Genomic DNA, 15,970 nt, shown 5'->3' on the forward strand with positions numbered 1-15,970 from the left:
CCGGAACCGAACGGGCTAGGACTACAAGTTGCGAACTCGAGAGGACTTAAGGAATCGAACGGTCTAGGACGTCCGGAAGCGAATGTGAGAGGATTGCCCGAGCCGAACGGTAGAAGAGGTTATTGGAGACGAACGGTTGAAGGGAACGATAGTCGAACGGTTGAAGTAAGGGTGGAGGAACCGAACGGTAGAAAAGCATGGGAAAGCAAGTCGAGCGGTATAAAGATAGGAAGAAGAAAACCGAATGGTAGAAAAGCATGGGAAAGCAAGCCGAGTAGTATAAAGATAGGGAGAAGAAAACCAAACAGTGGAAAAGCGTGGGAAAGCAAACCGAACGGTTTAAAGATAGGGAGAAGAAAGCCGAACGGTATAAAGATAGGAAGAAGAGAGCCGGACGGTAGAAGAAGTTATTTTACATGGAAGGATAAGAAGCTCCTCGCTTTCAAGGAAATAATGCAGACACGAAAAGGGTCCTATAAAGTTTATACCTCATCTCGACCACCACCCAAGCCTCCTGACTGGAATTGGAGGGCATAAATAGTGGGTTCCCTTCATAGAATAACAAGATGATAAAGAGGAGCCAAGAGATCAAGTTTTTTGGTTCCAACCTTGAGGACAAGGTTGTTCTGCAGCGGGGGGGTATTGTTAGGATACAGGGTGATAGGACAATATGGGTAATGGGTTTAGGATAGAAGGTAGAGGAATAAAGAAGAGCGGGGAAGTTTGTTAGGGTGTTAGAGAGAGAGAGAGTATAAATAAACCTTTTGGATAATTCTGGAAGGGGGGAATCATTTTTACTATTTGTAAACAGGTCTTGGACCTTGTTGAGGGGGATTAGGCCTCCGCTATGGTTAAGAGGAGGATTAGGCCTCCATTAACGCTACTTGTGTACCTTCTTTCAATATCAATACAGAAACCCATTCCTTTTACAGTGTTAATTCTTGTTTGTGTGTGTGATTGGGTTGTCTTAGTTAGGTCTCCAACTCAGGAACCTAACAGGCTCATGCAGTCCCTCATTAATCATTGACACAGCAACTTTGCCCCAAAATAACTTAAAGAATTGGACTATTTCCTTGGTACTGAAGCAAAGCACTTTGCTGACACTAAGTCCAAATACATTAGAGAAGGTTAATTTGGTAAACAAAAAGCTTTTTTTGTTGATATAAGGAAAAGGAGAAATTAGTTAAGGTTTTTACAATAATAATGGGTTAGTTAGTTAGTTACTTTACTTTGTTAGTTAGAAGGGTAGTTAGATAATAAATAAGAGAAATAGGAGAGCACTGTCATTCCATTGGTTTGCCCTTGACAATGAGTTTGTCCCTTCACAAAGAACCAAAGCTCAATTTACAGTATCAACCAATCTCAGTTCCACCTATTCTTCTTCCCCTATTTGTATCTAACTACCCTTCAAACTAAATGACCAATGATATTCTAACTATCTTTTTCCTCATATCAAACACATTTCCTCCCCCATGGTTGGAACCTTAAAGATATCAAGACAGCAGCCAGACTACTTATTGTACAGAACAATAATTGGATCATTACAGTTTGCTATAATTACTCCTGATCCTCCATTCTCAGTAACAAAGTGCATAAACATACACCTTCACAGTCTCACTGGACATACTGCATTGTCAAAAGGGTATTATGAATCAGGGCTTACATTTCAACCAGCATCATCAGTAATACCTCTATAGCTTATATATCATTTTATCACAGATTGACCTACTCTAATAGAGACTTCGGTATTATGAGACGCCTAAGTACCACATAAAGTAGTACGGGATACTTGATTGAATATTTCAGTGTTTGGTTCTCTGCCTTTTAGAGCTAGCTTCAAAGGATAGTTCTTCACGTTTTAGAGTGATCATCATACCCTGATGACACAAAGTCAACATGAATACCATAACATCATCTCTTGGTGATCCTGAAAGCAAATGGTTCAGGAAAAGCCAAGAACCAATGCACAAATTTCTTGGGTTCCGTCACCAAAAACCTACTGTGAAAACATGAGCACTGTATACTTCACTCTAGGACAGAGCATATGGAGTAGGACATTTTCCTTTCTGAGAAAAGGTGATCAACAAAGCTTGAAGATGTTGCACATTTCCTTATAATAGCAGCATGCTGATCGAAGTACATCAGACCCTAGCTCAGCCAGATCCAGCTTTGGATTGGGGGTGAGGGTACATTTTAGAGTTTGCACAAGGCATTAGTCTGGGCATAATTGTATTGTATAGTTTTCAGCTACAGTTAATTAAGACGGTTGGAATTCAGTTACAAATGAATCCTCAATATCTCATAAATATCAGTTGTACCCCATCAGCTCAATCAATTGTATACTATAATACAATCACTATTTTCATTCTCTAAATCATACCACTGTTTTCTGAATCTTAAGGGATGTTGGATTTATCAATGCCTCAAATGCCTATTCTGTGATTGTGACTGGTGAACCAATGTCTAGGATTTATAAACAATAAATTGCTGTTTCTCATGAACTAAAGCTTTCAAATCCATTTTCTCTGTTCAAACTGATACAAAAAAAAAAACACCCACTAAGCTTCACTCGATCATTGTAATATGTTGAAACCTACTCAAATTTAATCAAAAGGTCTTCCCTATCTATCAATTTCTTATTTCCAATTGATTCCGCTAATATGCCACAAGCGTAAAGTCAACAGAAATGAACCTATATCTAATGCCTAACATAACTATGTCAAGAAAGAGTATAAGGAGCGTTTTTGGGAGGAGAGTATGGATTGTGGATGCCAAAGGTTGTCATAAAACTCACAGTAGAGAGTTCAGCAGATAATTGTTCTTCATTGGTTGCTGCAGCATCTTTAGCTGAAATTAATTCCTAAAAAGGTAAAATAAAATCAATCAAGCACGGTTCCACATAAAAGAAATCCACTAATCACATTTTGAGATAATGCTCCAAGTTCAACCTCCTGCACAGATTTAAGCTTCATTTCAAGCTCCCTTATTCTATCCTTATTCCATTGTAGAGATTGAGAGCATTCGTTCAATTGTCTCTCCATCTGAAAGCATTGACGTCAACCCAAATATCATTAATGCAAAGAGAATAAAACAAATTCAAAAAGAAAAGAAAAAGTCATTTTTCCAACTAGCTTACATCTGTAAGCTTGAAAGATGTATCAGCTTCCAAATCTGCGTTCTTTCTGCGTAGCTCAAAAACACTATTAACTTTAACATTCAACTCCTCATTAAGCCAAGAATTCTGCTTCTCAATAATCTCCTTCTCCTGCTTACACACATTGCACAGTTATCGTGAAAGAAACATTCAAGTTTTAATACTAGATAAAACAAGAAAGAGTCTAGTCCATAAGAAGAGAAATAGATATTCAGACACATTTTGCTGTTTTGGGAAACAGTAAAACAGAGCAGCACAATTGAAAATTTCCAAGTTGTTTACCATTATATTTAATAAGCCACAACTACGTTTAATTCCGAAATGAGTCATTTAAAAGAGTCAGACGGTTAAGGAATCCAGTACCCCAAGTAATCAGCTAGTGTAAAAATAGAAAGGCAAATCAAAGGAAACAAGTAATATATAACAGCAAGCACTAAAGAAAAAAAAAAAACCTGTTCAAGGCGACTGCAAGCAGCCCGGCACCGCGCTAATTCTGCCTCAACTTCACTCAATCGAGCCTCCTTATGAGCAGCATTTTCACTTAAATGGACCTTTAACAACACCATTGAAACACACAAAACACGTCAACACCGTTACAAGAAAACCCATCACGTTACGGTTTTGCCATGGCTCTTAGTATTTATGCGGCTGATATGGCCACAATTGGGGTAGCAGACACCACAAAACCTCCACATTGCAACAGCGAAAACTACTTTTAAAACCTTACGAGCACCAGAAACCAAAAAGCAGAGAAACTCACAATCTTATCAAGATAGCTCTTCATAGTTGCATTCTTCTCACTAAGCTCCAAATCCTTCTGCTCGTTCAACTCAATCAACTGCCTCTTTGACTTGTGTAATTCCCCCACCTCCATCCTCAACCGCTCTATTTCCCTATCTTTCTCAACCTAATAAACCCATAAAAAAAGCATCAAATCACAACCAGTACAACAACGACAATAATAACATAACAATAAAAAAAAAGTGGAGAAATGTTTCGTTTTGGAACGATTCGAACCGATTGCAACTGAATTTGGTGGTTCTGCGATTGCACCTCGGCGAGTTCGCGGAGGCGCTGACTGAGGGAAGATTGGAGGTCGGCGACGTGGGCCTCCAACTTGGAAAACTCGGCGGTGAGGGAGAGGTATTTCTGCTCGATGAGGGAACAGTTCTGCTCGGCGTTGATATCAGCGGCGTCGGCCTTGGCGCGGACAGTGTCGAGCTCGTGGAGGAGGCCGCGGATGAACGCGTCGGCCTTCGCTGCCACGGCGGCGCCGTCACCGGAGCACCGCGAGAACTCCTCGTCGGAGAGGAAGAGAGGCATCACGTGTGCCCTAATCGGAGAGTTTGAAAGGGGTAGTAGAAATGAGAAAACTAAAGACAGTAAAGGGGAATGGAAAAGAAAGGAGAAGAGGGAAGTGAGAAATTTGAAGGGGAAACGAAGGGATTGGTAAAGGTTCAAGAGAAAGGTGAAAATTTTATGTTCACAATGCTTTTACGGATTGGGCTTCAGGCCCGGTGTGAGTTCACGTTTGGATAAACTAAATCCATTTTACTTTAGAAAATATTTTTGAATTACAAAACATCAATAAAAAAAATCTCAGTGTTATAAAGATCATACCAATTATATATTGTTGGGTTTTAGAATTTCTGGTTAATTTAACATTTATTTTTTTTATTTATCAATGTATAACAAATATATTAAGTAAGATACTCTAAAAAGAATTTTAAAGAACTTGAAGATATTATGAGATATATTTGTAAGTACAAATATTCATATATTAATGGTATATATAACTAAATATTGGTAGTTTGATTAGGTCATGATATTCCTTAATATAATGTATTTACATAATATTTGGTATATCATATAAGGTGCTTCAAAATATTTAATGCATGTATGATAAAGAGCTTTGATGCTTGTATATTTTGTTTATTGTATTTGTGTATATCACAAAAGTGCAAAAGACTTTATTAGAATCACTGCACACAAGATAAAAGACGTTGAGAGATATGAAAAACATTATGGGAATATGTCCCTTTAAGTCTTCTACTCTAACACATCGTACAAGCTTTGTTATGATAAAGCTATGACAAAACATTACACACGGCAAAGTAGACTTTAGTCCGACTTCTCACCTATAAAGGCTATCAATTTTACATGAAGCCAACATGCACAGATATAACGGTCATTTCTCAAGAAAGCTATAAATAGATGGAAGCTTGAAGAGAAAACAAGAAGGATAATATAGTGAACTCATAAATGCTCATTAAAGCTTATTGTTGCTTTATATTGTATGAAGCCAAATTTTATAAAGAAAGAACATTACCAAAATCTCATATTTCATTGTATTGTTTTTATCATCTCCTTAAGAGTTATAAATCTGTATTTGCTCTTAACACTCATTGTGTTGTATATTTTAAAGAGAATTAAAATACTGTGTTTAGCTTAGTTGAGTTGAATAGTCTAGATAATTGTCTAAGATTGAACCAGGACTGGTTAGAATACTTATATACCAGGAGTGGTTAAACTCGAACTAGTCATGTTGACTAGGTGAACAAGAAGCAATGTTAATACTCGTTGTAAACCTGAAAAGGTAAAACTTGTGTAATCTTCTTGAAGATTAATGGAACCCCTTAAGAGTTTTTAAGGGAGAGCTGAACATACTTCAAGTGGAGTGAACTAGTATAAAATTCGTGCTTTATTGTTTAACTCTTTATAACGTTTTCCATATATGCCCTTTTATAAAAACCAGTGTCTAAACATCTTACTTAAATTATATTTATCTCTTACAATCTATTAGACGATGCTTTAAGAAAGAATTTTAAAAACATTATTCACACCCACTCTAATATTTTCTTGTGATTTCATTTAAAAATACCCAAAAAAATATATAAAGAAATATTTTTCCCAAATTATCTTTTATCATAAATATTTATCAATTATTAAGGCCTTTTTATAGAAAAATTAGAGAACACTGCAAGGTTTAATTCTTTTTCTCTTTCCCTCTATCTAGCCAGAAGGTGGGACGACTCGAGTGGACCTGTATGGGGAAACTACATGTGACCTGTATAGAGAAGCTACATGTGACCTGTATGAGGAAGCTACAGGTGACTTGTATGGGGAAGCTACATGTGTGATGAGACAAGGTACAAGAGTGTGACTGATTTTTTCATGATGAAGATCATGGTGTGGAGATGCCCATGGTGATGTTCATGATGACTTGTATGAGGAAGCTACAAGTGTGGTGAGGTAGGGTACAAGAGTGTGATTGATTCTTTCATGACGGAGATCATAGTGTGGAGATGCTCATGGTGATGTTCATGATGAGGATATTTATGATGGTGTGTTCATGATGGAGATATTCATGGAGGTGTGTTTGTGATGGGGATATTCATGATAATGGTACTTATGATGGTGATGATGCTCCTGATGGGGTTGCGTGATCATAATGGTTATTATGATTGCAATGTAGTTAGCATAGGTGATTATGAATGGATAAATTGTTGATTTATGTGTGTGATGTTCATGATGAAATCAAGGATCGAGGATCGCTGTTGATTTGCATTGACGACGGAACCACTAATCTATTGTGATGCTAGTGAATAAGAAGGGGTTGCTTCTTAATGTTATGTATTGTTATTTGTTAATCATATCTTATATTGTTATGGTTTGTTTTATAGTGGCTTATCTCATACTTATTTGTGTTTGCGTGTTTGTGAATGAAATTATTGGCAATGATCATATAATGTATTATAGCAGATGATATTGCATATATTCCATAAGCATGATAAATTCGCGAGGTGACGAGGAAATATTTGAGATTCCTTGAAAAGTTCTTTTGTTTAGACTTTTGAGACAATGTAATTAGAGTTTTATTTTATTTCCTTAGTCATTTTAATTGTTTCCGAATAGTGTGATTGGACACAACTTTTGAAACTATTACGATTAGATTTATTTTCGCACATTTCAATAATGAGATTTTGAAAAACATGTTCCCACACTATAAGAATATTTTGAAATGTTTAGTTTTTGTAATAACTCGTGACACCTTGGAATTTGGGGCGTGATAGATGATGTAGCGAATGACATCCATGTCATTCGAAGTTATCACAATGAAAGAATATGGGAGAAAACAATACCTTAATAAGTACCTTTTTATTAATGTTTCCACATTTATAATTTTTTATTTTTCCTATTCTAACTTTAAAAACCTAATTGGTTATATTTTTCTTATCTACATGTAGTAACAATGTGTTTTCAAATATGACGAGCTTTGGATCAGGAAAGAGCGAACCTAGTAGATCTGTGACTCGGTTGCTATAAGTGACAACCCGATGGATTGTTATGGAGTGGTTGGTGGTCGAGATTGATCCTCTATCAAGTAAACCTAAAGGACCATATGAGAAAAGATTTGTAGCTATTTGGAAATGTTGGCTAAAACACATGTCACTATTATGACTACATATTGGGATGACGTCCCAAAGACATAGAAGAATCTTATATGGTAGGATATTTTGGTATGTTTACTTAAAATAAATATAGTGTTCAATATATTTACTTAATTCATTAACATCTTTTCTGTTTTCAACAACAAAATTTTGACATTCTGAACACTGAGCAAATTAGGAAGAAAGTGTTATCTCACATGGCTATCAGATGGAGAGACTTTAAAACAAGGCTCACACGTCTTTATGTGTTCAGAGACAAGCAACATGACACTCCTTGTGGGAAGTACAAAATAATGGAGAAAGAATAGATGTAGTTTCATGCATCTAAAGAGTTTGGGAACTGATAAGTTTGTTTTTTAATTTTTTAATAGTCATATAAGGCATACATTTGTGATATACAATTATAAATTTATGTTATAGGTAACAACAAAACAAATAACAGCTCAACAAAGACAAAAGTTTAATGATGCTTAATTATGCATTATTGGAGAAACGATTGAGAAAATCTTTTGCAGAGGCTTTAGGACTTGAGTCCCCTAACCTAGAAACTTGCATCTGCTAAGTACGATATGTGAAAGGTTGCTCAAATTAAGTATGATAGGCACATAACATCATTATCAGCTCAATTGATATATAAGAAAATAGTAAGTACAAACATTAAACCCAAAACCATAGGTCATATGATGTGCTTTATGATTAAACTTGATTATGTGGTGCAAGATGAGTTAATTGAGCAACAGACTCAGGGTTCATTTGTTGGCCATGGTCGGGATAATATACTCACAACAACCACTGGAAAGCCTGAGCACCCAAATCTTGTGTGAGACGTTGGAGGTTCAATTGGTCTTTGAGATTACTTTGGTCCTCCACAAAGAAGGAACGAGTTCTTGAGTCAGGAAGCCTTAAGGAAAATGAAGCTTCAATTGGAGGAAAGAATTAATCAACACATAGTAGTTATGGAGCAACACTTCATGGAACAAATTCAACAACAACAACAAATACAAAAAGCACTTGAAGAAAGGCTTTAGTTTAGGCAGCAACAAAATATGGACCCTGGAAGGTTCTGGAAGGATTGGATGGAGGTGGAGATGGAATCGGAGAGGGTGGAAGGGGGAAAGGTACACAGAGGAGAGGAGGGTTTAATGGAATGGATTAGGGTTTTGAATGAGGATTTTGAAGATTTGAGCTTTTGTTTGGTGGCTAAGGAAATGAACTCTTCCGCTGAGGATTGTAGAGAAGAACAAACCTCTTCTCCATCACGCTTTCTCCACTCCGATGAGGAAATGCCCTAATCTCGCACAAATCAAAATGCCCTAAATCAATTTTTCCCCTATTTAAAAAATATTATCTTTAATATCCACCTCAACGTGTAATTAAATAACACGTTAACACGCACATAACTAAATAATGACACATTACCACTAACGTTGATAGATCATCAGCCCATTAACTCTGTTTGCTTCTATTTAACAGAAGAGACAATTTTGACACAAAAATTAATAAGTGAGGATCAATTTCAAACACTTTTAAAACGAGGGATTGAATTGACATTATTGAACAAAACTGTGGACAAAATAGGCTATTAAACCTATTTTTATGTAACATGTTATAAATGCCCACCACAAGTACTATATTGTTATTCTTAATAATTTTATGTAACATTTTATAAATAAATAATCCATACCTTTGGAAATCTTTATTTTAGTTTTTCCGTCTTGAGAAACATGTCATGCATCAACTTATTATCCATGAAAATGATGACATAAGAGAAACTAAAGGATGATCCCCTAGGAAAGCTCATGATGAAACTAAACAGGTTGAATAAAGATAGAAGAGCTAGAGTGGAAATTAAGAGTATTTGGCCTGTAGTATCATATGTGTACTATCATATGTTATCGTACATTACTCTAAGTGAGGCACTAGAGGTCATTAGGGGAGACAAAATGTTAAATATTTTAATCAAACAACTATGATACATGTAAGATTTTTCGTTGTCTTCCATATTTAAATCTTGGAATTGTAACGTCCCGGCAACTTAACACTTTCTGAGAAAACTTCCCAGAAAGTCACCTATTACTAAATTACTTCAGGCTAAACACGCTTAACCATGAAGTTCTTATGGGTTAGGCTACCGAAAAGCAAATGCATTTTGGTGATATGAGTAGCCAAATCAATCCCTTTAAGCTATCCTTCAACTATATAGTCTCATACCTATACAGTCTTTAGATCCCTCTCATTCCGGTGTATGTTCGATTCATCCATGTGTCCCTTCCACTGGAACCTGTCAGGAGCCGCTCCTTGTTTGTGCCCCTTGCACTTCGTGCCTTTTGCACCGACGATCACTCTCCGCCCTCGTCAGTGCCCGGCTGTCACAGGAATTACTACTTATTAATATATACTTAACTTTCTTGTTAAAGGTACATGGACACAGTCATTGTGGACCAAGGCTAGGCTTATTGAACCGCAAATTATTTAATCTGCTAGAAACACACTTGAGTACAAACAAACTTATTTGCAAACATGGATGTTTGAGTCAAACTTATTTGTTACTAACTTACATATTTTGTGAAGTAATGCAAACTAATCGACTAACTATTTATGATTCATGGTAGGGGCCATTGTCAATTAATGGTCATCACACCAAGATAATGCACAATTGTACGGTCTTGTTCCCTACACAAGAAGATGAAACCTAAGTTGAAATCCATGTACGAACATAAGTTCTACTTTTTTTGTATCTTCTACTTAGTTATATTAATAATTTCAAATATTTTCAATTTAGTTAGAGTTGTGGGTAAGCCCACAACGCATTAAATTCAAGTACTATATCCAAAGGTTGAAACTCATTCATCTTAAAGTTATTAATTTCGCATGCCAATTTATAACCTTGGTATGTGATTATTTTCTTTGTCATGTGTAATGTTAGAGCCGTCAAAATGGGTTGAAACTCGTGAGCCAACCCGGCTCACCATGGGTTTGAGCTGGGTTGGGTTGGAAAAAAATGTCAAATTTTTTATGCGAGCCAATTTTGACTCAGCTCACTAAGAACCCAGCTCACATGGGTTGAACCCATGGTGGGTCGGGTTGGCTCACCAACCCACCTATTTTTTTTAATTAAATCAAATTAATTAAATTAATTATTTAAATTCTATTTTTTTTATTAAAATTAAATTAATTAAATTAAGTATTCAAAATGTATAACTTTTACTTAGTAATATATAGTCTTTTCACAAGTTCTCCTATGCAAATAAAACCCTAAGTTCCCCTACCCTTACGCTCCCTTCACTCGACGCAGCCTTTCCCCTTAGTGCAGCAAAAAATTCGTCGTAGCAGAGCCGTGCAGCAGACTCTCTCCTTCCCCTTCGTGAAACCCTTGTTGTCCTCTCAAATATCTCAGGTAAGAAACGATTTATATTTTGATAGCTTTCAAATTTTGTTTGCTCATGTTTTTGCCATAATAAAGTGTAATGTGAGGGGTGCTTTATTTTGAGAGTGAACCATGCATTGATTCCAGGAGCTTAGTGCTTGAGATATTTTGATTTTGAAGCAATGATAACCCTACGGTCATAACAGTCTAGTGCTAAGTCTAGAAGGTCACGATTTCATTTTTTATTTGGTTTCATTCTTTGAATGAAATATCCTCTCTGCCATTTGTTACGTAAGACCCCTCCATCATGCATAAAAATGAAACAATAAAACCCTTTTGCCCCCACACATCCAATCAACTACCAAAGAATCATTACTGGCCCCACATGAATATTTCTTTTCCTTTTCTCATTCCAAACCTGCAGACCCCTAAACTAAGGGTTTTTAAACCCTTTTGTTTCTTTACCTATTTGATCATTGAATTTAATGTGGAACAAATTGTTGTTTAAAAATATTGTGTGTATCTTTTGTTGTGATCATTATATTAATAATATTGTATAATTATTACAGAACAAAACGAAATCTGAAACAGTAAATGATGAAAGTGTTCATGATCATTTGAAAGATGGTTCGCCACCTAACATAGAAGACATTGAGAATGAGGATAAAGATTTTGATAGAGAAAGTAAGAGACCTAGGTTAAGTACTTCAAAAGTTTGGGATCATTTTATGAAAATTGGTATTAAAGATGGTAAAGAAAAGGCAAAATGCAATGCATGTGGAACAGAGTATGTTGCTGGTGGTATGAAAATAGGGACCTCAACAATGTTGCGTCATTTATCAAAGTGCTCGGTCCTAAAGAAATTAAAAGACAATGACATAGGGAAAATGATAATTGATCATGCTGGGAAATTAAGATCTAGAGAAATTGACCAAAAAGTTGTAAATGACCTTATTTCAATGGTTATTATTCAACATGGACTTCCATATAATTTCTTTGAATATAAATGGATTAAAGAATTACTTCTATATCTAAATCCAGAAGTAAGAGTTCCAAGTAGGAATACAGTTGTGTCTAATATTTCAAAGAAATTTCATGAACACAAAGAGAGGGTTAAACTTGCGATGTGTAAATCTCATAGTAGAATTTGTTTGACATCTGATTGTTGGACTTCTATAAATCAAGAAGGGTTTATTTGTTTGACTGCTCATTTTGTTGATGCTAGTTGGAGGTTGAATAGTAAGATTATTGCCTTTTGTAAAATGGAACCTCCACATATAGGTCATGATTTGGCACAAAAAATAGTTGCTCTCTTGCTTGATTGGGAAATAGATAGGAAGATTTTTTCTATTACACTCGACAATCCTAATGCCAATGAGGTGTTGCAAAAAATTTTGAGTGAGCAATTGAAATTGTAAAATAGTTTGATATGTAATGGTGATTACTTTCATATAAGGTGTAGTGCACATGTCTTGAATATTATTGTGCAAGAGGGATTAAAGGTGGCTTCTGTTGCTTTGCAAAAGATTAAAGAGAGCATAAAATATGTGAGAGGATCAGAGGCAAGAAAAATTGCATTTAAAGAATGTGTTATTCAAGTGAGGGGTATTGATACCAAAGTAGGTTTGAAAATGGATGTTCCTACTAGATGGAATTCTACCTATCTTATGCTTGAGAGTGCAATTCGATATCGACGCGCCTTTGGAAGTTTGGCTATCCGTGATAGAAATTATTTTCATTATCCGTCAAATGATGAGTGGAAAAAGGCTGAAAAAATGTGTGAGTTCTTGAAGCCGTTTTATGTAATGACTAATTTGATTTCAGGTTCTTCTTATCCAACTTCTAACCGTTACTTCATGCAAGTTTGGAAAATTGAATGTTTGTTACGAGAAAATGTAAAAAGTGATGATATGACGATTAAAAATATGTCATTGAGTATGATGAACAAGTTTAGTAAGTATTGGGATCAATATTATGACATTCTTGCTATTGGGGCTATTCTTGATCCATGGATGAAGTTTGAAGCCATTCGATTTTGTTATAGAAAGATTAATCCTTCTACTTTTGAAGAAAAAATTAATGTTTTAAAGGATAACATGCATAAGTTGTTTGAAGAATATGTCAAATTAAATTCAAATGAGTCAAATACTTCAAGTTCTCAAGTTGCTCCTCCAACATAATAACCTTCTTTTACTAATGATGAGCCAGTGATGGATGCATTTGATGTAAGTCTTTAATTCTTATATTTGCTTTATTTTATTATGTATATTTTATTTATTACTTGTGACTAATGACATATTAACTTTGTTTCATGATGTCTTAGGAATATGTTGATTATTTGAGCCAACATGTTAATGACACCGGAAGGTTTGAATTAGATCTTTATTTAGATGAAGGGAATCTTGACCCAAAGTTTTTTGATAAGTTGGATGTATTAAGTTATTGGAGGGATCGTCAAGATCGTTATCCAAACTTGTCTAAGATGGCTTGTGATGTTCTTAACATTCCAATCACTACAGTTGCTAGTGAGTCTGCCTTTAGTCTTGGTTCTCGTGTGCTAACCAAATATCGTTCATCCATTCTTCTAGAGAATGTTGAGGCACTTATTTTAACTCAAAACTGGTTGCATGGTTTTGAACTAACAGGTAACATTATTGTTATTCTCATATGTCTTTAATTATTTATTACTTTGTGTTTCAATATTATTAGTTAACACTATTTTTTATTGTATTGTAGATGGAGATAAAGAAGAAGATGCTTCAAGAGAGCATAATCCTATGAATTTATTCATTCAGAACTCCAATTTAATAGATGGATAATTCAGGAATATATCATTTGTTTTATCTTGTTTTTAGACCTATTTACAAGCATGACAGTTTTATCTTGTGCTATATATTTTTGTTAACGGCTATATGTAATTACGTATGTCTCATTAAACTAAATTGGCAAAATTTTATGCTTGGATAACTTAAAATATATATAACAATATATTTCTTTTGTTTCATTTTCTTTTATATTAATTGATCCAATTATTACTGTTTCAATTTGATCGATCAAAGTAACATGTTATAAGAATCTCGGAAGAAGAGGGTGAAAAAGAAGTTAATTAAGTGAGCCAATGAGCCAACCCGTTTAACCCACCAACCCGTGGTGGGTCGGGTCAGGTTCGAATTTTTTTGGCTCGCTAATAAATGAGCCGGGTTGGGTTGGCTCACTAAGTGACCAACCCGTGGTGGGTCGGGTTGGGTCGGGTCGGGTTACCTGTTTTGACAGCTCTATGTAATGTAACAAACAACCAAATTCATGCGCAAGTGACTATTATGTCATGTCTTGGATAAAACCATCCTTCGAGCAAGAATTAGAAAAAATTGGATTGAGGTAATAATGTATACCTTTCACATATTAGAAATCACATCAAACTATAAGCATTAGTATTCATACATAATGAAGTTGTGTTATTTTTTCATCAATTCAAGATAAAAGAGGAATGAACATCGTATCTACTGGAACAATAGAGTTGGGTACCACAATAACAATTGTATTTTGCTTGAAAATTGTCTAGGACAAGTTTTTATTATAAAAGTTTTAGTTTTGTTTTATTATTTAGTTTTGATAGTTTTAGTGTTAGTAGTTGCATTTTGTGTTTTAATAATTTTAGTTTTGAATTATAATGTGTTGAAATTTTTTGAACTATGCTGGAATAAATATAATATTTTTTTAAAAAAAAAGGCAGCATTTGATGTTTGTTAGCACGTCTATTAGTGTGCTAACAAACATCAAATGTCGTCCTTTTTTAGTTAGAAATGACGCAAATTGGACTTTGCTCTGTTATTATGCACGCCGTTTTTGAACCTTAGACTCCCACATGATCAATATTCTTGGACATTTGTCTTCAACGCACGTCAATTTGACATCTTTGACTACGACGTCAGAGTGTATAATGACATTAAATATTGAAAATAGCAAAAGTCAAAAAGTGATTTTTGTGATAGTATCCATATTATTGAATTCATTCCTTCATATACTAAATTTTAAAGATCTCAATCAATTTTGAATTGTATTACATCATATAACAACAAAACAATGATACACTACCAAAAAATTAATATCAAAACTGCTTTTTGAATTTTTTTAGCTTACATCATCACTTATTAGCATTTTTGAATCATTCCATGAGTTAAACAATGAAATTGACCATGGTCCTAAGTAAAAGGAAATACATTAGTTACAAGCAGAATATAAAAAATAAATTACAGGTTTAATTGTTTTTTTGTCTCTAGTTTCGATGTAATGTGTCAAGTTGGTCAAACCTTTTAAAAAAGTTTCAATTTTGTATACACTTAGTAAAAAAGTTTCAATTTTGTCCACACCTGCTATAATTTGTCTCAATCAAGTCCCTTCCGTTAAATATGTAGAAACAACGTTAACTTTTCCTTTACTTCTCTTTGCAACAGCATACCCTTGTCTTTGTCAGTGTTCTCTCATCTGCACCTCTGGATAAAATAATACAAAACAAATAAAAAGTTGTTAAAACTTGCTTGTGAAATCATAATTTTATAAAAGACTCTTTGGTGAACCAAATCCAACCTCATTCATCAACTTCTAACTTGGAGCACGGGTGAACCAACCAACCATTGGCTTTCTCATCATCATCTGTACAAAAAATATATATTAAATTAAAATTAAAAGTAACCATAAACATTCTATTATAATTAAACTTCAATTTAAAATGATTGATTTTATATAATTAAACGTTTTTTATTTTAATTTAACAAATGAAATCATATAAAACAAAAAATAACAATATATAAGTGTTTATTTATAAATTATTTTTCAAATATAATTAAAAAAATTGCATGATAAAACATTGAAATGAATTTTATCTTTTAAAAAACAGTTTGAAAAATTTGTATCACAAAATATAACAACATATATTTTTCTATGATGTAATTTCATTTCATATATTTTCTTTTTAATAATGAGGTAAAATGATTTATT

The 15,970-nt window shown here is 34.4% G+C and overlaps 2 protein-coding genes across 2 annotated transcripts in view; one reads left to right on the forward strand and one right to left on the reverse strand.

The window, feature by feature from the left end:
- LOC108333909 (nuclear-pore anchor) overlaps positions 1–4,606 on the reverse strand; it is a 38,499-nt gene extending 33,893 nt beyond the window's left edge. The window contains exons 1-6 of the mRNA XM_017569411.2: positions 4,172–4,606; positions 3,915–4,061; positions 3,607–3,705; positions 3,137–3,265; positions 2,949–3,041; positions 2,795–2,860 (exon numbers count right to left, since the gene is read on the reverse strand). Of these exons, the coding sequence (XP_017424900.2) occupies positions 2,795–2,860; positions 2,949–3,041; positions 3,137–3,265; positions 3,607–3,705; positions 3,915–4,061; positions 4,172–4,477 (840 nt within the window). The 5' untranslated portion in view covers positions 4,478–4,606. The remainder of the gene's footprint in view (positions 1–2,794; positions 2,861–2,948; positions 3,042–3,136; positions 3,266–3,606; positions 3,706–3,914; positions 4,062–4,171) is intronic.
- A 4,045-nt stretch (positions 4,607–8,651) lies between these two features.
- LOC108332630 (zinc finger BED domain-containing protein RICESLEEPER 2-like) lies at positions 8,652–13,152 on the forward strand. Its single transcript, XM_017567948.1, has 3 exons — positions 8,652–8,723; positions 11,542–12,386; positions 12,429–13,152. Exons 1-3 carry the CDS (start codon positions 8,652–8,654, stop codon positions 13,150–13,152), a joined length of 1,641 nt encoding a protein of 546 aa, XP_017423437.1.
- Positions 13,153–15,970: the final 2,818 nt, after the last annotated feature.

Source organism: Vigna angularis, chromosome 11 (genome assembly GCF_016808095.1).
Source record: "Vigna angularis cultivar LongXiaoDou No.4 chromosome 11, ASM1680809v1, whole genome shotgun sequence".
Taxonomy (NCBI): domain Eukaryota; kingdom Viridiplantae; phylum Streptophyta; class Magnoliopsida; order Fabales; family Fabaceae; genus Vigna; species Vigna angularis.

What these genes read in the sequence shown, in the direction of transcription:
- LOC108332630 (XM_017567948.1), top strand. Translation starts at nt 8,652, where the DNA reads ATGGACCCTGGAAGGTTCTGGAAGGATTGGATGGAGGTGGAGATGGAA. An exon ending in AGAGGGTGGAAGGGGGAAAG is followed by an intron (nt 8,724 to 11,541) that starts GTACACAGAGGA and finishes TAATTATTACAG; the next exon opens with AACAAAACGAAATCTGAAAC. An exon ending in TTGAGTGAGCAATTGAAATT is followed by an intron (nt 12,387 to 12,428) that starts GTAAAATAGTTT and finishes CTTTCATATAAG; the next exon opens with GTGTAGTGCACATGTCTTGA.